Genomic DNA, 25749 nt, shown 5'->3' with positions numbered 1-25749 from the left:
TGAGTTGTGAACAGGTAGGTTGGAATGTCAACACATAAGACTTGATTGAGAAGATTACTACCATAACCATGTTGATTTTAAATGACACGATGAAAAATAAACCAACAATGACAATAACAAGATTGAGATGGTTTAATAATTTATATCAGAATAAGAGATTTCTGTGGCAGCTCAATTCTTGTGTCAAAATTTCAGAAAGGTTATTAAAATAGTTGAAGAGCTAGTAAATCAATGAAAGTTCATGTATCCTCCCTACAAGAGAAGAAAAAAGAAAATTTACTGGGCACTAGTGAAATACTTCATCAATTGTTCGTTCTAAAACTCTAGATACTATAACATACTTTGCTCATTTAAGAAATATATGATTACTTAGGACCTCCTATGCAGATTAGACATATTTGTTAGGCATGATTTTGACATGTTTATTAGGTAAAATAAATTACCAAATTTGATGAGAACTATTTATCTTCACCACCAATGAAATCTTAGTTCTTTTACCAAATGGATAAACTAGTAATTAACAAGGAAAAAATAAAAAGCTTATACATTGATCCAAGGTATGCAATTTTGAATAATATCGTTCGTATTGGGCGGTACATACCGGCTCATATTGGGCGGTACGTGCTGGTCAACTGATCAGTACACGGACCGTCCATTACCAAACAGAATATATATAAATATATAAATATATAAATAAATAAATAAATATATATTTATTTATTTATTTATAAAAGGCGACATCGCCCCGCGTGGGAGAAGGAAAAGGCGACACGACGTCACCTTTTATAAAAATATTTATATAATATATATATATAATCTTATATATATATATACCGAGCGATATACCGAGCGGTGTATAATATCGTACCGTACCGAGCGAATGTCGAAACTTCGGTACGGTATTTCAATCCTTGCATTGATCATCTGATCTTTCAAATGGAAATTGCAATTTTACTTATGCCTATCATAACCAGATATTTTCAATCAAAACTACAAATTCTAATCGAGATGCAGCAGAGAAAAAAGTTTTAATTTCCCAACTATTTAGGTTCAACACATGAAACTTTTCTCATTATTGAGCACTATTCAGGATTTTCAATCTAACAAACTTTCATTAAGTTAATGATACTAAAAGGGCATGCATCAGACAACAAACCGTGGTCATTGCTTCATAATTATTAGGTGCCATTGCAAAGCAAGCCCAAAGCGCCTCCTTTCTTATCTGCATGAAAAATACTTCAATGAGCTACTTGAACTTTGTTGGGTTGACCTAAGCAAGATAGTGTACTCAGATAATTATCATGGATAGACCAGCACTTTTAAAACATGATGGTAACCTATAACCATTAAAATGAAACCTAAAAAAGTGAGCTTGTTTTTAATGAAACTCAATAAACAAATTTAACCCTGAACAACTGATCTTTGTATCTAAGTATACAAGGACTTCCTGAAGGAATTAACCATTGTGCAGAGATCTGGTAATGTGGTGGACAACAAAATTTCAAGAAAGAAAAAAATCATACAATAGAATTTAAAAATGTTCAAAATATCTAAGCTGAAAAAACGGAAGGCACATAAGCCACAGAATAACTATTTGAACTTACTATATCATGTATTCATTAATCAGCCAAGGAGCACAACACAGTGTTAATGTCCTCTGTACGATGCTGATCAGCAAAGAGGCATGCACCATAGACAGTGACACACACTTTTTAAATATAATTTGCCATTGTACATAGCTGGCCATGAGAACAGCATGTTGAGATAAAATAATAATTAAACGAAGTTTATGAATTCCTCCAATCTGGACCAAATGGATCAATGCACAACCCCTACCCGTGGATCTCACAATCAAACACTAACACCTTCAGAAGAAAAAAAAAAAAGGTACGAACATTGATTGCACTCAGATTACTATACATTAAAAGAACTGACCTTCCAGAGTTCCTCTTTATCAATGGCATTTTCCACATAAACAAAATCAGATCCATTATGTTCCGAAACAATCTTCTGAACAATCAACGTCTGCTCCCGTGCATATGCTTCTGGTGATGTGTAAATGTAAAAAAATGTGTAAGCAAGGAACAGCTTAAGCCATATAACTGAGAATGACAAATTATTCTGGCATCTATTCTATCATAAAGAGCCTTCCAGATGCCTGATTTGTGAAGCATGAAACTGTTACATATGGGAGCAAAAGTTTCTAACTGCACTTCACTTGGTTCACAACAGAGTTTTTTGGTTGGTAGCACCATAGCAGCATATATTAAAATCTTGGTCTGGTGCCAATACGGTTGATGGCCAGACCAGTACGGTACCAGTATGGCTTGACACACTGATGTTCGATCCAGGGCAGTACTGGTAAATCAGTAATGCACAGAAAGAGAGTGAAGAGGGAGTGAGGAGATAGAGGATAAGGTGGTGGAGATGGAGGAGAAGAGGAGGCAATTGTGACAAAGGTAGAAAAGGCAAGAGAAGAGAGAGAGAGAGAGAAGACAACTATTAACAACAGTCAACAGTTTATAAAAAGTTTGACAGAAATTAAACGGACCAGTACCAGCACCAGAAAGGGTGTGTATGGTACTGGTGGATCACATGCACACAAGATGGATACAACCCATACCAGGACAAACAGGGGAAATCATCTCATCTGCAACCCCATTGGGTACCATCCAATAAATGCCCATAGTATGGTTAGTACTTTAAAGTTTAATCCATAAGTAACAGTACACTGGACAACGAGTTACAGTTGATATCTCCCTGATGCATCAACAAAGCAAAGCTAATGCTTACAAGACATGAAATGATTGATAACAGCAGCAACATCATTTTGTAGGACAAAAGCAAAATGAGTTCACAAAGAATTAAGGAAACGTCAATACTACCGAAAAAAATAAAAAAGAAACAGGGAAATAATGCAAAGATCCAAGGCAGAACTGTTCTTACTATTAGTAACTATTCTTCTATCAAAACAAAACATCCATCAGGCTCATACGGAAAGCAGACCTAGGATGGCAACATTCATTTAAATGAGATTTGTATATTTATGGTCAAAGTTAAATAATTTACAAATATTTCATAGCAAGGTTCACCATACCATGGTATACCGCTCCATATGAGCGGTATATACCAGTCCGACAGACGACTAGTACGAGAGGTACATCGGGTATACCAGTGATTTAAATAGGCACTCGGGCAAGGTGAAACGAGGCCCGAGAGCCTCATGTGTACTAGGTGGCACGCTTCAATGAGGCACCTCATGTGTGGACTAGGCCCGAGTGCCTCATGTGTGGACCAAGCGCCGGGCACTTCAAGCGAGAGCCCGATTCAAATAAGGCAACCGAACCAGACTTTTAAGTCTGGTTTGATTCAACAGTAGACTAACGCAATTTCTTACCCTCAAAAGCCACTCTTCACGCCCGCGCAACCCCGAGCAAACCCTAGCGTTACTTCTGCCTACGTCGCCGACACCGACACTTTTTGTCGTTGCCTCCATTGCAGCCGTAGCGAACTGAGCCTTCCTTTGTCACCGACGGACGGGTCCAACGGCCTAACAAGAGCCCGTAGCTTCCTTCCGCCGCCACTCCATGTGTAGTTCCTTCCACTATCAAGGGAGAGGACCACAGGTTCCTCCGCCACCGACGGATGCCCTCTGGAGCTTCCGCTACTACCATTCGCAATTGAACCAGACTTTTGAGTCTGGTTCGGTTCAACAGTAGACTAACGCAGTTTCTTACCCTCAAAAGCCACCCTTCACGCCCACGCAACCCCGAGCCAACCCTAGCGTTACTTCTGCCTACGCCGCCAACACTGACGCTTTCTGTCGCTGCCTCCGTTGTAGACGCAGCGGACCGAGCCTTCCTTTGTCACCGACGGACGGGTCTGACGGCCTAGCAAGAGCCCATAGCTTCCTTCCGCCGCCACTCCATGTGCAGTTCCTTCCACTGTCGAGGGAGAGGACCACAGGTTCCTCCACCACCGACGGACACCCTTTGGAGCTTCCGCTACCGCGGCTATCTTAAACGAATCTTCCATGGTTGCTACTACCAGCTTCTCACTACTATTGCTGCCACTTTCCACTATCGGTTTCCATTGTCAGTGACCCTTTAATCCCCCTCTATTACTGTTAACAATTCTTTTCTTCCCCTCTAACTACTGTTAACAGTAGATTTTTAATTTAATATCATATTTTTATTAAATAATCATATTTATTAATTATATTATTTTTTTTATTTTTTTTTATTTTAGAGCACCTCACTTCGCTCGAGCGAGCATCTAGCGCCTTGGGCGTTTTGGGACCCTAGCGCCTAGCGTTTTTTAAATCACTACAGTATACCCTGATGTACCATGTGTTGGTATTCTCGGTAAGACTTGGTACAACTCAGAACATACCGTACCGACTATTGGTCGGTATACCAGTACGGACCGGTAAGACAAACCATGCTTCAGAGGCTCTACCAAACACAAACAATATGAACTTTGTTATAGACTCTGCCATTGGTCCACAAAAGAGTTGAGTCACATTAAGTCATAAACCAACTGAATATCCATGAAAAGCAATCATAAAATTTATGTCACAATTATATAGTTGAACTGCATAGACTTTGCAAAAAGAATGAAAAGAAACAAATAACAAGGAAATAACTTAAAGTACCATAAATGTGTCATAAATTTCTGATGTAACAAAAAGAAAACTAATAGAAGTGAAAGATCAGTATTTTTAACAAAGACAACATCAAAACTGCAGTCACCCGAAAGAAAAACATACAGATAACAGGGATGAAGATAGCCAATGATCATTGTGCTACTTGCTTCTGTGAAGATAATGCTCCAGATGTGATAACTTCCAAGTTTTCCAATTCAATGTGATAGGATTGCAAAATATGTTAACATAAGTATCTACAGAACTGATTGGTAATCTATATACATTGTTGAAATAGAGGAAAAAACTAAGAGGGAAAACATAAGCAAGCCAATCAAATCAAAAGAAGAAAATGACAGGAAACAGTAATGCTTAATGTACATTCTGTATCTCTGAGAGCATCCATATAGGAAATACAACCAAATATTTAGCAAGCATAAACATATTTTAGTCTCAGCCTTGGTTATCCATTTAGAAAATCTTGTTATAGTATTTTTGTTTTGACATATTAATTATAATAGACGTCAGAATATCAAATGATCATCTTAATGCTGTTAGATTTAGTGCTGAATAATCCAGTCCAAAAACGTAGCTCAAACTAAAAAAAATAAGAATTACATCTGTCTCACCTGTGCCTATAAATTCAAACATTAAGGTGGGAGCTTCAGGTAAGTTTTTCCCATTTGCTATGTTAATTGCCTTTACTTGAACCTCATCCAAGAGCTCCACCCTTGAGACCTACTTATGGAGGAGATGAACTTTAGTAATACAAGTTGGACAACATATATGCATATTTCAAGCACCACTAACATCTGAACATACTCATATATGCATAATGCACATAGGGCATGACATTCACTTGATAAATCTGCACCAAAAAAAAAAAAAAATAAAAGCAAAAAAGGAGTATATTCCAATTCCCCATGTCAAGGTCTTCTTGGCCATACCTCAGGTTGTGCAGCAGATACTGTAGAAAGTAAAATGTACTCATCTGATGCAATTTCATCGGAACTAACTAATGAACTTCAAAATTTTGCAAATTTACAAAACCCAATTTTTAGTTTGTATTTTTCCCATTTGGATCACCATAATTTTCATGAAGTGATGGCCTATGTCAGCATTTGTACAAATAGCAAACAGAACCTTCCTTTTAAAAGACTATGGACGAAGAACTCGATCCTTACGAGTTAGTTGTCAAGGATTTCAGAAAGATGTTACCATGTTCAGCTCATAATACACTATTTGTAGTTCCATAGGTCACCATACTGGCCGGTTCCAAGATATCTTATCTGATCCTTATCCTTACAGGTACCAACCAAGGCCAATCTAGTTTCAACTGATTTCCTCGCTTTGTTGCTACATCTGAAATTCAGAGTTCACCACACAGCCTATTTAGGCCAAATCCAATTGATATAACAATTTTAAAAAAGAAGAAATCGACCAATTCTGTGGTAGCAAAAATTTGCCTATAAATTGTTCAAAGTTGATTATATACTTCATTGTTTATACTCGGTTACAATACATCCTGAAATATTGGATATCAAACACACAAGTCAACTGCATATCACATATGTAATAGGTTGTACCATAATCATAAGCACAACACCACCGCTTATTATAACATCATTGAAGATGAAAAGAATTCTTAAATCAATCTATTGAATTGAAGTTCATACTATGAAGTATACAGAAACATCTCAAATGAGAGGCTAAGACATGAGAGTAAAATGACTTGTGAAGCAACCAAGAAACTGTAGGATGGGATCATGGGATGAACCTTCTCAGGTGGTCATATTTTGGAACTGGAACACGTCATACACAATGGCCAGTTAAATTGGATGTACATGCTGTTGGGAAATCAAAGGGGGCGACATCATATGCGCAGCGGAAGAACAAGAAAACAAAAATCCCCGATTCCCAAAAAGATGTTCATCGTCGTGCGAAGATTGATGCGCAAAATCCGCAAAAACCACAAAACTGCGTATAGAGATTGTGTTACCTAGGGAGATCGTATATCCCTGTTTCCTTGCAGATCCTTAGGAGAGGGTGAAGGAGGTCAAGCGTCCTCCTCTCTAGCGGTGATCCACACAGCAGGGTTGCGACGACGCTCCTCAAAACTCCAGGCCTACTCTGAGGTGGAGAGGGAGAGGAGAATAGGAAGGGCAAGCAAAGACTCTAGCCTATGAGGCTGTGAATCCCTCCTATTTATAGAGATCCCGTGTCAAAACCCTAATGGGTCCTTTCCCTAGTGGGTATTGGATCTGCATCCAATAAGACAAGGGCTCCGTCGGATATCTCATATCCGAACCTCTACTCATCGCAATGCCTACCATATGTGTGTGACCCTCTAGGCCCAATATCGAGCTGGCCGTGAGTCATACCTGTCAGAACTCCTTCTAACTCAGTGAATTATTATCTCTGTAATAATTCACTCGACTCATCGACTACGGAAGTACTAGGCCACTACGCCGTAGTCCCCATACGATACAGGGGAATCCAATCCATTGGACCTGTCTGTCCTCAGTTACCATGTACCTATAGTCCCTCATCCATCTAATATCCCAGAGACCGTATATCGAGCATGGTGCTGTCAGACCCATACGGTTTCTACTCGAGTCTCGCTCTAATCGGATTCTCCCGGAGAACTCTTTCTCTCTCAACCCGAATGACCCTGGCCAGGGATTTGTCTGAGCAAGAACACATGGGATATTCCTCTCATGATACCGAGAGTGGATGATCCTCTATCGACACTCAATAGCCCTCGTAAGGTCGACTACCACTCCCAATGACCAGCTGTACTAGATCTGGGAACAGCCAAACCTATAAGTCTGGTATCAAAGAGTGGAGCACTCATACAGGACATCCTTGGTGTCTCAAGTCTAAGAACCAGATACACCACTAGGACTACGGAATCGTTGTCTGACAATAAGGCATCATCAACCATCCAGCATTCCGTAAGCGGATCAATCAGTGAACTCATTCTCCAATGAGCACCTGTACTGTATCCCTAGTGTCCCTACACGAGCAGCTATGAGACCAGCTGCATCCATCATATGGACGGGTATACAGCACACCAGTCTATCCGGTTATCACGATGTCCCTCTCGAGTAACCTATGACCGGGATTATTTAGGATATGTGTTTAAAGGTGAATCGATCTCATTATCGTGATCTCATCACGATCCGATTCTCATTGCACAAATCCAAGGACATCACAATATATATGCATTTATGCAATAGTTATAAAGTGATATACGCCAAAATATAATAAGCAAAAAGATTCTGTATCAAGTCACACGTGCCATCACTCACGTGATTGGCTTGCTGGGCACTTATGACTAGCAATCTCCCACTTGACCTAAAGCCAATCACCTATGTGTCTGATCCCCATCAGACCCCTGTGACGCTCAAAGACAATCTGAGACAATGGCTTTGTTAGTGGATCTGCAATGTTATCTTCGGATGGAACTCTTTCCACTGCTACATCTCCTCGGGTCACGATCTCTCTGATAAGGTGGAACCTCCTCAGAACATGCTTAGATTTCTGATGAGACCTAGGTTCCTTCGCTTGAGCAATTGCCCCGTTGTTGTCGCAATATAGGGAGATCGGCTCCTCACTATCCGGCACGACTCCCAAATCTGTGATGAACTTCTTCAACCAGACTCCCTCCTTTGCTGCATCTGATGCAGCAATGTACTCCGCTTCTGTGGTCGAGTCAGCAGTGGTATCTTGCTTGGAACTCTTCCAGCACACTGCTCCTCCATTCAAGGTGTACACATACCCTGAATTCGACTTGCTATCATCGACATCAGACTGAAAACTTGAGTCAGTGTAGCCTTCAATCTTAAGGCTATTACCTCCATATACTAGTAAAAGATCCTTAGTCCTTCTCAAGTACTTAAGGATACACTTTACTGCTTTCCAGTGCTCCAAGCCTGGATCCGCCTGATACCTGCTCGTGACACTCAGAGCATGCGCTATATCAGGCCTAGTACATAGCATGGCATACATGATAGACCCTATTGCTGAGGCATAAGGTATCATATCCATGTTCGCCCTTTCTTCTGGAGTCTTTGGGGACATACTCGTAGAAAGCGATATCCCATGTCTCATCGGTATGAGACCTCTCTTGGAATTTTCCATGCCAAACCTTTTGACAATAGTTTCTATGTACCTGGACTGGGACAAGCCAAGCATCCTTTTGGATCTATCTCTATAGATTCTAATCCCCAAGATATAAGATGCTTCTCCTAAGTCCTTCATGGAGAAGTGTCTAGATAACCAAGCCTTTATTGTGGATAGCATTCCTATGTCATTCCCAATGATGAGGATGTCATCCACATATAACACCAAAAAGCTAATAGCGCTCCCACTTACCTTTCTGTATACACAAGGCTCATCTTCGTTCTTAACGAAGTCATAAGATCTGATTGCCTCATCAAATCTTATGTTCCAACTTCGGGAAGCTTGCTTTAGTCCATAAATGGATCTAAGCAACCTACACACCTTATCTGGGCAGTTCTTGGACACGAATCCCTCAGGTTGCATCATATACACCTCCTCCTCCAGGTTCCCGTTGAGGAATGCGGTTTTCACATCCATCTGCCAGATCTCATAATCATAGTGTGCTGCAATAGCCAATAGAATTCTGATGGATTTTAGCATTGCTACGGGTGAGAAAGTTTCGTCGTAGTCAACACCTTGCCTTTGACGATACCCCTTAGCCACTAGCCTTGCTTTATAGGTCTCTACCTTTCCATCTACTCCGATCTTTTTCTTAAAGATCCACTTGCAACCGATGGGTACAATACCTTCGGGTGCATCAACTAGGTTCCAAACCTTATTGGAGTACATAGAATCCATCTCAGAATTCATGGCTTCTTTCCACTTCCCGGAGTCTATACTCATAATAGCCTCCTCGTAGGTCTGAGGATCAATATCCTCTACATCCTCTGCTCTAATATGTCCCACATATCTCTCAGGAGGATGGGATACTCTATCAGACCTGCGTAAAGTTGAAACTTGTGTATTAGATACCTGAACAGACTCGGGCTGTAGAGTGGTGCTTGAGCTTGGTTCTCCAACCTCGCTCAATTCTATCATTCTCCCACTGTCTCCGTCAAGAATGTGTTCCTTCTCAAGGAACACTGCTCTCTTAGCTACAAAGACCTTTTGGTCCTCGAGATGATAGAAGTAATACCCACAAGTTTCCTTGGGGTATCCCACAAATTTACATCGCCCTGTCCTTGATTCTAACTTATCGGGGTTGTGTCTTTTAACATGGGCAGAGCAGCCCCAAATCTTAACTACTTTAAGATCAGGCTTCTTCCCTTTCCATATCTCATATGGTGTAGACACCACCGACTTAGTTGGAACTCTGTTCAGAAGGTAAGCTGCGGTTTCTAGGGCATATCCCCAGAATGAGATGGGTAGGTCAGCGAAACTCATCATGGACCGTATCATATCTAATAATGTACGATTTCTCCTTTCAGAGACACCATTGAGCTGAGGTGTATAAGGAGGTGTCCATTGGGATAATATCCCATGGTCCTTGAGGAAGTGAGTAAACTCTGTACTTAAGTACTCACCTCCTCGATCTGATCGAAGAGTTTTGATACTCTTTCCAGTCTGGTTCTCCACCTCATTCTTATACTCTCTGAATTTCTCAAAGGCCTCGGACTTGTACTTCATTAAGTACACATATCCATACCTTGAGAAATCATCAGTAAATGTAATGAAGTAGGAGTAACCTCCAATGGCATGAGTTGACATGGGTCCACATACATCACTATGTATGAGTTCCAACAACTCAGTGGCTCTCTCTCCAGTTCCACTAAATGGAGAGTTGGTCAGTTTTCCACGAATGCAAGGCTCACAAGTTGCATATGACACATAGTCGAATGGATCTAGATATCCATCATTTAGCAACTTTTGAATCCTTCTTTCATGGATGTGACCTAGCCTACAATGCCACAGGTATGCACTGTTCAACTCATCTCGTTTCCTTTTGGACACATTTATATTCATGATATGTGGAGTGGTGTCTAACATAAATAAACCATTATGCAATGTTCCTTTCGTGATGATCTTATCATCTAATAATATCGAACAACCATTGTTCTCAAAAACAAATTTATATCCACTAACTGTTAAACATGAAATGGAGATAATGTTTTTGATAATAGAAGGAACAAAATAACATGCATCTAATGCAATAAAAGCTGCAGATGTAGGGCGACCTCGCCAACAGCTAATACAGCAACTTTTGCTCCATTACCCATCTTGAGGTCCATCTCGCCTCTCTCTAGTCTCCTAGGCCTTGCCAGAACCTGCAACGAATTACATATATGATAAGCACTACCGGTATCTAATACCCACGTGTTATCATAAGAGTCTGACAAATGGAGACTGATCATGAATGTACCTGAAGCTTCATCAAGCTTTTGTTTCGCCCTTTCTGCAAGGTACTCTTTGCAGTTTCTCTTCCAGTGCCCATCTTTACCACAGTGGAAGCAATGGCCTTTGTCCTTTGTTGGGTCTTTCTTAGCAACCTTTGCTTTACCTTGTTTGCCCTTGCCCTTTCCCTTCTTAAGGGACCTTTCTGCTTTCCTTTTCTTTCTGGTCTCACCAGTGTAGAGAACTGGCTTCTCTTTCTTAATAGTACTCTCTGCCTCCCTCAACATATTGAGGAGCTCTGGGAGAGTCACCTCAAGCTTGTTCATATTAAAGTTCATTATGAACTGTGAAAAGGAATCTGGTAGGGACTGAAGCACAATGTCCACACACAAGTTATCCTCTAGGACCATTCCTAGACCTGTGAGTTTCTCTATCCACTCAATCATCTTTAGGACATGGTTCTGAACCGGTGTCCCCTCAGTCATCCTAGCGCGGAAAAGGCTCTTGGATATCTCATATCGTTGAGTCCTTCCCTGTTCCTCAAACAATTTACGGACATGTAGGAGAATGGATCTGGCATCCATCTTTTCATGTTGTCTCTGTAACTCTGGAGTCATAGAGCCCAACATATAGCACTGAGCAAGAGTGGAGTCATCAATGTACTTCACGTAGCGAGTGATCTCATCCTCGCTTGCCCCTTCTTCGGGCGTAGGCATCACTGTATCAAGGACGTACACGATTTTCTCCGCTGTGAGAACAATTCTCAAGTTACGGAGCCAATCCGTATAATTTGGACCAGTGAGGCGGTTGACATCAAGTATGCCACGTAAGGGATTTGAAAGCGACATTTTCTGAAAATAAAGATGTAGCAAAAATGAATAACATGCAGATTTTGCAAGAAATAAACTATCAAGATATGGACTTCTATCTTAATATGCTCCCACTATTTTACTAACGAGTCACGCGACACCCTCAGCACGTGAAACGGAAGTCTCCGGCAGACTTCTAGTGGGGATCAGGATCCAATCAGCGTCTTAGTGTAACCTCGAGAGACTCGACCAATCACACTAAGCCTAAAAGGTAGACAACTCTTGCCGATCACAACTCCTTGTGATTCCCGTCCTGTTCGGCCTCCGAATCACCATGGCCTCGAGGGACTCGACCAACCATGATGCTCGGTTAAGTCAACACCTTCGTTACAAGATGAGTCTGATTTGATGATATACCCTCGAGGGACTCGACCAAGCATATCATGCCCTCAGGTCACCGGTGACATCTCTATGTCGTAAGCAAGATAGCGAATCGCGATATAGGTGAGTCTCGAGGGACTCGACCAACTCAACCTACACCGGGATTCGGTTCCTACTCATAACGATGGAAGGCCACGTGGGTCAATCTAATTGCCTCACGTTTACCGACTTAATTTTATCGAGAGATGTTTCTTTGATTTGGTCTCCTAATATGACATGTCACACATATACATATTTAATATATATCTACATCGCATGCAAATATATATACATATCTAGTATGTGTATAAGCAATCACACCAGATGATCATGGACCACAACCTAATATGATTAGGCCCGAGCCAGTAGGCCTAATCACTCACATCAAAATCTATGTGTGCAACGGTGCATCTCCATGCCTTGTGATCGTCCATCTCGTCCTCGTCGGTTCCGTCGACATCTTGATGCATCTCCATGCATCACGATCGTCCGTCTCGTGGGTCCCGCTATGGCATCCACGCTCCCGCTGCGCCTCCTCATGTGATTACAACTTAATCATAGGCACGCAGGCCCGACAATAAACGAGAAATATAATGGAGGTTCGCAGACCTCAATAATAATAATCACAAGTACACACATCACACGGTCCATGATCATCCGTCCACTCATCATACATCACATGTATAAATAATCATCATCATGTAGGACTACTAGATAATAATAAAAATAATAATCAACTAAACCTTTTAATTAATTAATATTTTCTGAAATCAGGGATATATAGGGAATTTCTCAATTCCTAAGGGTATTTTCGTAATTTGGACAAAAGACAGAAACTGGAATTTCTCAAATTCCGAGGGGGCAAAACTGTCTTTTTGCCCAGAAAACCCTAATGCCCTTCTCCCCCTTGCTGCTGCGCCGCCGCCGCCGCCACCCTGCTGGCGGCGGCCTGTGCGGCGAGGGCGAGGGCACTGCCCTCGCCTGCAGGTGGCACGCCCGCTGGGGTCGCTGCCGCTGCAGGTGGGCGCCCCCGCGGGCGGTTCTGCCCGCGAGTCAGCGCCCGCAGGTGGTGTTGTCTCGCTGGCGGCCGCCCCTGCGGGGTTTTTGCCCGTGGGAGTAGCGGCCACAGGCGCCGCTGCCCTGCGGTGCCTCAGCCCGCGCTGCTGCCCCGCGGCGCCTCTGCCCGCGGGCTCAGTGGCCTCAGGCGCTTCTACCGAGCGGGCTGCCAGCCCCGCCGGCCGCAAGCCTGCTGCAAGCAGACCGCCGGCCGGCTGCTGCAGGCACAGCGCTTGCGCATGCGCCGGCGCTGTGCTGCCTGGCTGCAGGCATGCAGATCGAGGGCAGCAACTGTTGCTGCCCTTCCTTGCTTTTGCGTCAACGATTTTGACGTCAATATTCTTCCTAAACACAACACACGCAGTTCAAAAACCAATCATTCGCACGAACAACCTGGCTCTGATACCACTGTTGGGAAATCAAAGGGGGCGACATCATATGCGCAGCGGAAGAACAAGAAAACAAAAATCCCCGATTCCCAAAAAGATGTTCATCGTCGTGCGAAGATTGATGCGCAAAATCCGCAAAAACCACAAAACTGCGTATAGAGATTGTGTTACCTAGGGAGATCGTATATCCCTGTTTCCTTGCAGATCCTTAGGAGAGGGTGAAGGAGGTCAAGCGTCCTCCTCTCTAGCGGTGATCCACACAGCAGGGTTGCGACGACGCTCCTCAAAACTCCAGGCCTACTCTGAGGTGGAGAGGGAGAGGAGAATAGGAAGGGCAAGCAAAGACTCTAGCCTATGAGGCTGTGAATCCCTCCTATTTATAGAGATCCCGTGTCAAAACCCTAATGGGTCCTTTCCCTAGTGGGTATTGGATCTGCATCCAATAAGACAAGGGCTCCGTCGGATATCTCATATCCGAACCTCTACTCATCGCAATGCCTACCATATGTGTGTGACCCTCTAGGCCCAATATCGAGCTGGCCGTGAGTCATACCTGTCAGAACTCCTTCTAACTCAGTGAATTATTATCTCTGTAATAATTCACTCGACTCATCGACTACGGAAGTACTAGGCCACTACGCCGTAGTCCCCATACGATACAGGGGAATCCAATCCATTGGACCTGTCTGTCCTCAGTTACCATGTACCTATAGTCCCTCATCCATCTAATATCCCAGAGACCGTATATCGAGCATGGTGCTGTCAGACCCATACGGTTTCTACTCGAGTCTCGCTCTAATCGGATTCTCCCGGAGAACTCTTTCTCTCTCAACCCGAATGACCCTGGCCAGGGATTTGTCTGAGCAAGAACACATGGGATATTCCTCTCATGATACCGAGAGTGGATGATCCTCTATCGACACTCAATAGCCCTCGTAAGGTCGACTACCACTCCCAATGACCAGCTGTACTAGATCTGGGAACAGCCAAACCTATAAGTCTGGTATCAAAGAGTGGAGCACTCATACAGGACATCCTTGGTGTCTCAAGTCTAAGAACCAGATACACCACTAGGACTACGGAATCGTTGTCTGACAATAAGGCATCATCAACCATCCAGCATTCCGTAAGCGGATCAATCAGTGAACTCATTCTCCAATGAGCACCTGTACTGTATCCCTAGTGTCCCTACACGAGCAGCTATGAGACCAGCTGCATCCATCATATGGACGGGTATACAGCACACCAGTCTATCCGGTTATCACGATGTCCCTCTCGAGTAACCTATGACCGGGATTATTTAGGATATGTGTTTAAAGGTGAATCGATCTCATTATCGTGATCTCATCACGATCCGATTCCCATTGCACAAATCCAAGGACATCACAATATATATGCATTTATGCAATAGTTATAAAATGATATACGCCAAAATATAATAAGCAAAAAGATTCTGTATCAAGTCACACGTGTCATCACTCACGTGATTGGCTTGCTGGGCACTTATGACTAGCACATGCATCAGAGGACGTCACAAAAATATCAAAAATGATGTTTGCATAGGACAAAATCTAGCTCGAGTATTATCTACAAACAGGAAACAAGTGGCAGAAGGTTTTTTAAACTGGTCAGACCTTACCAGTATGCCTGGACTGACAGAAAGCCACTAAATGAACCAACCCATACGAAGCTTAAACCTGTTCATGGTCCATATGGCCCCTTTTATTATCCTTAGAATCAGGACCAACAGAAACATCTTAAGACAAAACAGAATCACTGTGCTCTCTTCAGGGCTGGACTGTTGTGACTGTGCAAGCGGGGTGACATAATGCCACGAAAGGAAAAGAGAAGAGACGAGGAAGAGGAGGAGAGGAGGAGAAAAGGAGGTTCTTTCAGCTATCACCTCCAGATTTATCTCTGGATCAATCTTTGGCTTTAAGCAAAGAAGAAGAGGAGAAAAATGGGAAAAGAAGCAATGGGTCCTCTTTTGGCCTCAAACTTCACTGATCAATAAGTTATTGTTTCTTCTTCCCTCATGCTTTTATTATTACTTTTTTCTCCACTGATGCTGACCAGTACAGCAATATCATAACAATTTGATGACCTTCTGGTCAATGGTATTGACTGATATATAAAACCTTGCTTCAAAGTAATCAAAGTTGCAACACAAACAAAACAAAGGCAGTAAATTTAAATAATGTTTACCAGCATTTGCATGTGGCCATGTCTCCATGTGCCTCACATTTTTTTTTAATAGAAGTATCACGATATCATCACATAGTTCCTCATCCCTCCTAAGTAATTCCCCATTGTTTATGCCCTTCCACACCTTAAAGAGTCAAACAAAACAAGCATTTTCACCAGGCAGAAAGTCTAAATATTTTAAAATAATCAGAATTAAGGCTCACTTGCAGTTTTTGTATCATACACAGAACACACAAGAGAAGTCCCAGCAGAATTTATTTCTTTAAAGTCCAAGAGGAAACATAAGTTAAGGCCAGTTCTCAAGTGAAGCAGCCTTAGAAAAAGACAAGGCCAGATGTTGGTCAGGCCTCAACCAATTTCGACCATTACATAAGTTTTGGTCCAAAATTAGTCGCATTTGATCATTTGGTGAAAAAGATGAATTTTAGCCAAATCATTTAGTGAAAAACTAGCTATACAGTTTTGCAAGTTGTCAATTTCAACTCACTTATTGTGCTTGTCCACTGAAAGTGCATATGATTACCCAAAAGTCTGCAAGTACTTTTGCAGCAAGTAGCTTACTTGCAAAGGTTTGGTTATCTGCAAGTAAGTCATGTATAGATGTTTACATGCAACAACATCCCTACATACCACAAGTGAAATTGCAACCCTAAATACCACATGTTGCACCTGCAGATTGGATTACAGATTTAAATTGGATTTGGATATCTCCTCTCCCCTCTCACGCATTGTCTCCTTACACATTGTCCCCTTCCCTCATCTACCTTGATTCACACAACCACCACCTCCTCCTTCCTCTTCAAGCATTGGTTGTTGTCTTCTCTACCTTAGTTGCACCTGCAAGTAGCAACTATACGTGAAGCCGGAACAGCATGGCCTGCAACTGTTACTAGCAGCATTTACTTTTACTTACAACTGCTGCTTGCAGGCAATTTCAGTTGAAGCAACCAAATATCCCAAGTAAAAAGATAATGATTTTGCTAGTATATAAAATTGATATCGAGCAATCCTGAATCATATTTCATCCGTGACATACTTAAAGAAAAATATCATTGGTGCTCAATATAACATAATGGAAGCATATAAAAATTCATCAACCATTAGATAAGCTTATAACAATCAAACACATTTGTCTAATTATTTGTTAACATAATAATAGTGAATATATTATTCACAATAACAAATACGATATCTTGTGCGATAACAAAGTGATACATATTAGCTGTTTTGATAAAGTAGAAGATTCACAAGTCATGGCTTTACCTGTATACCGGAAAGCATTGTGGCTATGGCAACATCAGCAGCATCCTTTATCGTTTGAAAATTGCACATAGCTACCTAATGTAGCACAGATATTTTATGGAAAACAGAAAAAGGATATCAACAATTAGCTCAAGAAAAGAACCTGAGATAGGTCAATATCAAACACATTAAAATAAAATACAGAATAACCACTAAGTCCAAAGCACAAAATATATTCATGAATAAAGTGTAGCATAGTTAAGTAACTAAGAAGATGACAACAAGGAATTATAGAAGAAACAAAAGGTAGAGAAGCTATTGTTTAACCACACACACACACACACGCACGAACACACCAAGTAATATATGGCCCATTTAATTTTCCTCAGCGTGGTCCATACTAATGACTGTTGTATCACCCAAAATGGTATGGGCGGTACATACTGGTCCAAGCCTGGGCCAATACGTGGACCACCCCCATTTCAAGCAGTCTAGTTAAAATAATAAAAAAATTGAATGCGTGATGGGGTCGTGTCCAACTTGGCATTAAAAAAAAGCCAAATTAGGGCTCGCGAACACGAGCCCTCTTCTCGCGTACGATGTCACTGCGTTTGCACCGCTGCTTAAACACTGCCATTGCTTCCCAGGTCACTACTTCTCCTCCTCCTCCTCTTCTATCTTCTTCTTCTTCCTTCTTCCTCCTCCACCGCTTCCTATTCTTCCTTCTTCCTTCCTCCTTTGTTCCTCCATTGCCCCTTCCTCTTCCTCGCTGAAACACCAGCACATACCGGCTTATCATGTGTCGGTACATCGGTATTAACTAGTATATACTGGTCCAAATAATCACCGAAACAGGTCCGGTACCCGAAACGGTGAACCGTGGTCCATACTAATAAATTTTCTTTCATATACCCAGGCAAGCATCTAGAGTTTGATTTTTTTTTTTACAAGCTTCAGCTTATATTCTATCATGATTCTAAACTATTAGTAAAGCTGACTAAATAACAAACCAGTTCAGTAGCAAGTCAATAAATAATGCATTGGTCAGACCATTGTACACTTCAATGAAATTTCACTAACAAGAACTCATTTACCATTTACCCGTCAAGGAATTATTACTATGTTAGACACCATTGGAGCTTTCATATAGTCCTTATTGTTTAAAGACCATATGATATTTTCATAGAGAATAAGAGTACTAGCTCATTTTGCCCAAACTACCTTCAAACTTGTTCAGAGCCGAAACATAAGATTCTTGAAAATATCAAGAAGTTCACAAATCAGAAAAAGCATCATAAAGCGCATACAGTAACCGACATCAGACAATACTTTCAAAGATAGATAAAAGAATAAGGAATACCACTGAATGCTGAGGAAGTCTTTGAAGACGCAATGTAACTTCTGTAATTATACCTAGAGTGCCTTCACTTCCAATCAACAAGCGAGTCAAATCATATCTGAAATAGTAAGGGACAAAATTAACAACAAAACTTGTTGGACAACCCTTTTATGTGTAATTTGTATTCGCTAGAGAGAAAGCATGCATAGACAATATTTGACTATGTGCAAGCACATGGCTTCTTAGGGTTGTTATAATCACAACGGAAAAGGAAAAATAAAAGCCTCTTTATAATCGATACATGTATTTTAAAGATTTTCAAAATACAAACAGTTCTGGATATCTTGATAATGGATATAAGACCAACACCAATAGGGCCCAGAAATAGCAGGAGCAAACAAAAACATTGGGCATGTCAAAATGTTTGAATCATGGTCTGAAATTCTGGTACCAGTTCTCATACCAATCACAAGGTATGCTGGCATACTGAATCCGTACCGACAAGGGGGAGAGGAGGAGAAGTACCAGACAGGCTGCCATGAGTGGATCTATAGATGAGAGAGAATGAGAGAGAGAGAGAGAGAGAGAGAGAGAGAGAGAGAGAGAGAGAGAGAGGGAGAGAGGGAGGATATTAAAAACCCTACGGCACCAAACTGAACCAAGCAAGAAATCCCTGGTCCACGTGCAAGTTCAAGCCCAACCAGTAAATACAACCTGTTATGTATTGGCCCCGGTGAAATTTGAAGCCATACTTTCAACTACAGAAACAAACTCATTACTTGAAAAGACAAGGATGTATGTATTGACCTCCCCAAGACCCATATTGCAGGAAGCCCCATACCCCCCTTGTTGATGTAGGCATAGAAAAACTCCAAGAATTTATAGCCTCTCAAATCCTGATTGTTGCCAGATTAAAGACACAGCATTCAATTGATTTTTTGTATATATTTAATTAGTTAGTCAATGCATGGTTTTGTATCCTACATCATTTAGCTTTAGAAGTTCCTTTGATGACAACAGCTACAGATTTGGCACAAAACAGCATAAATTTCAATCATCCTATTAAACTTAACTTGAGTGTTCCTTGGAAGGAACTCTGAGAGGTCTACAGGTCCTAGTAGTGGAGAGGTACATTAATCTTTGTAAATGACCATATACTATCAACTCAAACATTATAACTCTTGCAATGAGTGCCTTAATTCTCCCTTCAAGTATAGAATTGTGCTTGTCCTAGGTTTGTACCAGTGTCATGGATAGCAAAGCATTATACAAACCATGTCTAAAGGGAATCAGGGCTCAAAGAATCCAACCAAGTAATTATCACTCTTGTTTTCTACATTTTAGCCAAAGGAATCTACAACATACCCAGCAGCACTCTTCCGAGCTCGTGAACCAGTCTTGATGATCTCACCATTTGCTAGAACAACCTGCAACAAAGACAGCAGCTTGGAAAATGCACCATCTTGACCAAAATATAAAAGCAAGTAACTACCTGAAGATTGATGACATTGTCTCGCATTGTTCCATACCTAACAATACAGTCAGCATACATTTATGCAAATGGCAAAACTTAGCTTAATGTATCAGTAGACACTGCTGAAAGCACAATTCCATTAACCAAAGTTTAACAGAAATACCTTACAGCTAAAGAGCCAGAGCAACGAGTAGCACACATGCCTCCTATAGTAGCCCCAGGACCTGTATGCCAAGTGGTTAGATATTAGAAACTAAGCTACAACACCCACAACAAGATTCAGGGAACATCAGAATACTTCTAATCCTTGTTCCATCTATAGGCTTGGCTTTAGGAGCTAAGCTACACTGAAGTTTAAAAATGTTTAATCACAGTGAATCAACCTTCTAAACTGATCATGAGTCTATGGGCAATAGACAGCCAACAATATAATTTAAACAGCTAATAGGCCTTAGAAAAACATTAAATACTATTATGCCAAAAATCATCTCCGGACTGGAACTTAAGGAAAAGGGAATACAAGGTCAAGAAAGACATGTCTGATATAGAAACATTCATTCATAAGTTAAATAAACAAACAAAAGACCATCCGTCTTCCTAACTAACACAAAAATCAATATGCACAAAGCTCCAGATCTTCTTGATAAATAAGCAACCATCATAAAAAAAAAATGCAATCACATCAGATATTATTTTGAAAATAGTAATGCAACCACCTTAAACAATTCTACAACAAAACTGAATCAGGACATATTACATAATAATTTACAGAAACATTTGAATGACTTGAAACTCAACATTCCAAATGAAACCAATTGTACATCTTCACAACTACGACACTGAGTAAAATTATGGCAGAAAATGAAAAGAATAAGGTTCCTTATGTGAAATCATGTAAATTGCACTATCATGCATATTGCCTAGTATGATCATGAGTTTTGAGATTTTTTAAATTTTATTGTCAGGTTATTTTTGCCATTGGGAGGGAACTTCATTTCTGCAATAAAGATTGTAATTACCAATTTTATAGTCTCTTTCGAAGCCTAGGGATATTTTGGATGATTGAATAAGCTCACACTACAATCACAAGGTGGAACTTCCTTCCTACCTGATAGCCATTGAGACTTTTAAAATCCCTTTTGTCCAAAACACATGGCATCTACACTGAAGATTTCACTCTTTTTGTTGATTACAACGCAAACAAGCAACTAAATTTATCTTCTCTCTGGTCGCCAAAAAACAAAATAAGAAACTTAAAATTGTTCTTTGGTCATGTTCATGAATTCAATGGATTGGATATAGGCTTTAGTAAGCCACTATACAATATTAAGCATTAGATCCCTGTTCAATGAAAGAGTACAACAGGACACCTCACTAATTCCTAGGTGTCCAGATACAGAGTAGCACGGCATACACAGCACAGAAATGTGAATAAAAAGGATGGAAAACTAGGAAAGAGGAAGGAGAAGGGGAGAAAATATTCCAAGTTTTACTAAACACAATTGAGCCTAGTTCCATATTGGCTAAAGATTGAGATTGACGAGAATTCTGGGCAGTGATATTACATTTATAGTTGGAAACCAATAGAAACAACACCTTCTAGTCCAGAGGTTTTCATTAAGAAATTGCTGAGTACTTATATCTATTAAATGGAAGCACATACTAATTCCACATCCAGATGCATGAGATATACCAGAAACAAAGTTGTTCACCAAACAAGATCCAAATTAATAGAAACAAAGACAGAGTAGGAAGACGAATATTTAGTAACCTGGGTCAAGTGGGAAGAAAAGGCCGTAAGGCTTCAAATACTCATTCAGTTCAATCCATCCAATCCCTGGCTCAACAACTATATCCAAGTCCTCAACATTTAGAGACTTAATTTTCTGTCAAGCACAAGATAAAATGGTCATATGAAAAATAAAATTAAATGCCATTATCTGTAAGAAAGATCATTCCACTTTGAACATAATAAGTAGTGAAGCATATAAAGATGGATATGAGAAAAGCCTATCAGCTTCAAGAAACCACAAGGTGAAGAAGGCTACCTAACTATGTGAAGAGTGGAAATTATATCAAAAACATAATAAACATGTCATGGAGGCTGTACATCTATAAGTTCTATTACAGACTCTTTCTCTTTAAGTTCTCAGAAAAAATAGCTCCCCAGCAGCATTGAATTACTATGTGAGAAATTCTGGCATATTTTAAAATAGTTTCAATCACTTAACAAGGTTTTCGATTCACCCACATTGCTAGGAAGACAAATCAAAAGGAAAAAAGGAAAAAGTGTGGTTAATAAATCAAAGTGCAAACATTGAGTCAACTTCTGTGGAGGCTTTAAAAGACTATCAGGCTTAGCTCCCCTCTAGAACATAATCAATTAAAAAATATATAAAGTCTGACTATCACAAAAGAGATGAACAAACACAAAACAAACATGAACCAAAAGGGAAAAAATTAAAGTCACTAACTAAATCAATTCTTTCAGTGAAAACCGATAAAATCCAAAAAAACTCGATCAACCATCCCCGCAGCAGAAACTGAGCCTGGATATATAACTATTAACAAATCTGTACAGAATGCATCTTCCTTTTAGAAGTTCTTTTATTAGAACACAAAAAAATGACATTATTCTCTCCATAAGAACTTATCTGAGAAGAAATATAAAGGCCAGGGATCACACCATTTCCTAAGATGACATCCCTTGGTATCACATTCTCCATAAGTAAACCAACCATCATCATGGTTACCTTATTGAGCGTAGCTATAAGTCTATAACCATCAGACTTGTGCCTATAAATAAGATCAGCTTTGGAAGTCCTTATTCTTGAGCTTTCCAGTATGGAATGGATCAGACTCTGACCCTGCTCAAAGTCCATCAAGCTAAGGCTTTAAAAGTTAGGATCTGCAGTATATATTGTGTCCATGCAATCTGGTCCATAGGCTAAAGGAATACTAACATCTAACAATACCTATCTTTCCTGACCTAACCATGCTAGTAACAGCAGGGAAGAGAATCCAAAGGAACACAACAACCCATGTTTTTAGACATAATTTAGGACAGAAGCACGATGGAAGGTACTATAGCTTATAACTGTATCAGATACTATAACATCTTCGTACGGCAGTTCCGTGAACATTAAATGTAACCAACATATATGATTATGTAATTGGAACTAATATCAATTAATTTGAGTTAAGAGTACAATATTATGTTATGGCACTGCTGCACTAGAAGCCTATAAATATAGAAGATTGTAAACCTCTTGGGCATCACTCAGACCATTTTTCTCAAAATTTTCAACAATAAAGCCTCTATATTTCTTTACTTCTGCTCTTGAGAATCTACTTATAAGCAACAGTTAACGGTTAGGTACCCGAGCAAGCAAAGACAAAAGAACCAGGAAGCTTCTGCATGATCAGTCCTCCAATGCTCGATGTTTAGTTGACCCTATGCGACATTGGCAATATGATGATCAAAATGCATGAAATGGCATTGATGTAAATAATAATGCAAGCTTGGGGCAAAACTCCATAACCACCCACTTACAAGATGAATAATATTTTATGCCCTTATCCCATCAACCTTCAAGCACCAATGCCTCAGCTCCATCACAACAGTGTTCCAGATCAGCCCGGCGCAATGTCAGCAGCAAGCTAACAATTTCATCAGCTGAATTTTTTTTTTATGAAGCCTCAAAAGTCAAAATGATAGAAGATTGAATTTACTGTCACTTCAGTTACAGGGCCTCAACAACTGAAGGTATAATTTCTATAGGACAGCTGCAGAAGAATGTAACTAATCCCTGAATGTTTGGCTACAAGAAGACATGCTAAAGGATGCATTACTTAAAGATCTAATAACTCCTAAAGTTTTAGTATGATCAGAGGTTGATCAATCATTAGATCAATGACTTAGACTCAGCGATTTAAAAAGGCGCTCGAGCGCTCGCCTAGGCACTCGGGCAAGGCGAGGCGAGGCCCGAGCGCCTCGCTAACCTCCCAGGTGGCGTGCTTCAAACAGGGGGCCGCCTGGGCGCTCGCCTGAGCCCAGGCGCTGGGCGCTTCGGGCGAGCGCCTGGGTTAACCAAGGCGACCGAACCAGGATTTTAGGTCTGGTTCGGTCCTGGTTCGGTCTCTGATGGTTAGTTGGTTCAATCGAACCAACTAAAACCGATATAAGTGACAACTCAACCCTAACCCTAACCCTCGCCGCTGCCGCTCCCGATCCCGATCCCGCTGCTCGCCGCTGTCGCTGCTCGCAAATGTTGCCACTGTCGCCTCTTGCTGCTTGCCACTCCTGCTCCCGCTGCCGCTGCTCGCCCCTGTCGTTGCTCGCAAACGCTGCCGCTGTCGCCGCTGCCGCTTCCTCTTTTCTCAGTCAGTAGGCTCAGCACCCCTTTACACTTCCTTTTAACAGTATACGTATATTGTATACTGTTAATATTATTAAGTTTATTTGAAATGATTAATTTTCAATATTGTTAATAGATTAATAATATATTATGATTTTGTATCTTAGATTTTCTTAATTTAATAGCATATTTTTATTTAAAATTTTAAATAATTATATTTATTAATTATATTATATATTTTTTATATTTTAGCGCCTCGCTTCGCTCGGGCGAGCGCTTGGGCAAGCGCCTAGCACCTCGGGCGTTTTTGGACTTTGGCGCCTTTTGGCGCCTAGCGCTTTTTAAATCACTGCTTAGACTCTAATAAGAAACAAAACGAATAAAGATTGGCAAACAGAAAAAAGTAATTATGTGCAATACCTTATGTCTACCTGAAGACCTGAAGACCTGAAGATGGATTCCATAGGAATCAAGCGATGTTTTGATGTTGATGATATACAATTCCAAAACTGTGACAGGATTTGATTTCTTAAATTCAAAAGACATAATAAGCAACAACATCCTTCCTTAGCATGTCGAGAGGAAAAGGAGGACAACAAAGATCAAGGACACGATCTGGAGATATATTCCTGATCCACTATCATGGAACAAGGAAGATTGGAGGGGCAAGGAATAACTCACAAGTGGATCAGACCGAATGTGACCCACCTAGGGCCAACCAAACCAAGACCTTAAAAGTTGGGAAACTAAAAGAGACTTGAGTCAAATGATGCACACACTTTCAGACCATAGACAATATGGCAGCAATAGCCCTCGTTTTTAGCCTTAATCATGATACAATGGTAGGGAAAGGAGTCAAATCTAATCCTGATCAATTTAGGACAGCAAAAGCCCCTAATTTTGAGTACTAATTCAGGACAGCAAGATAAAAGGAACTATAGTGGATATTGTAGTGTTGCAGACTTAATCGAATGCCATTTCTAGTAATCAATCAAAACAGTATGGTACCAATATGCCGGATGGTATACCGACCTATAGTGTCTAGTATAACAAAATAAAAAGATACTAACCAATACCAGCCAATATAATCCTGTATTGGTCCTTAATCACATCTTGTAAATATTAATCTTGTTTTGCAATTGGAACTTGAAGCTTCATTCCCAGGAACCATAAGACTATACCAATTACAAGTTGAACTTTTGACACTCTCAAATGCAAGTTGTAAAATTCAAGATAACATTATGCATAATCTATTCAGTTTGGGTACAACTGGTCGATTAAAACAATAATTTGATATGGACATTTCCTGTTTCAAAACTTTTCAATTTGTGTCAAATACTTGTGGACACTTAAACATGTGATATTTGTGTAGCATGTGCAAGCAACACAGGAAACAAAAGGTACATGTGCTTTCTACTT

At 40.6% G+C, this 25749-nt stretch overlaps 1 protein-coding gene across 2 annotated transcripts in view; it reads right to left on the bottom strand.

Moving 5' to 3' along the window:
- Positions 1-25749, bottom strand: part of LOC135586709 (D-lactate dehydrogenase [cytochrome], mitochondrial-like) — a 32951-nt gene that overhangs the window by 5579 nt on the left and 1623 nt on the right. For both annotated transcript variants that reach the window (XM_065126862.1, XM_065126863.1), the window contains exons 6-14: positions 21744-21858; positions 20136-20196; positions 19991-20027; positions 19864-19925; positions 18520-18616; positions 17181-17255; positions 5272-5380; positions 1936-2045; positions 1157-1222 (exon numbers count right to left, since the gene is read on the bottom strand). In XM_065126862.1, the coding sequence (XP_064982934.1) occupies positions 1157-1222; positions 1936-2045; positions 5272-5380; positions 17181-17255; positions 18520-18616; positions 19864-19925; positions 19991-20027; positions 20136-20196; positions 21744-21858 (732 nt within the window). The remainder of the gene's footprint in view (positions 1-1156; positions 1223-1935; positions 2046-5271; positions 5381-17180; positions 17256-18519; positions 18617-19863; positions 19926-19990; positions 20028-20135; positions 20197-21743; positions 21859-25749) is intronic.

This window comes from Musa acuminata, chromosome BXJ2-9, assembly GCF_036884655.1.
Source record: "Musa acuminata AAA Group cultivar baxijiao chromosome BXJ2-9, Cavendish_Baxijiao_AAA, whole genome shotgun sequence".
In the NCBI taxonomy this organism is placed as follows: Eukaryota; Viridiplantae; Streptophyta; class Magnoliopsida; order Zingiberales; family Musaceae; genus Musa; species Musa acuminata.
Note: the sequence above shows the minus strand (reverse complement) of the source record. Positions and strands in the feature narration are given on the sequence as shown.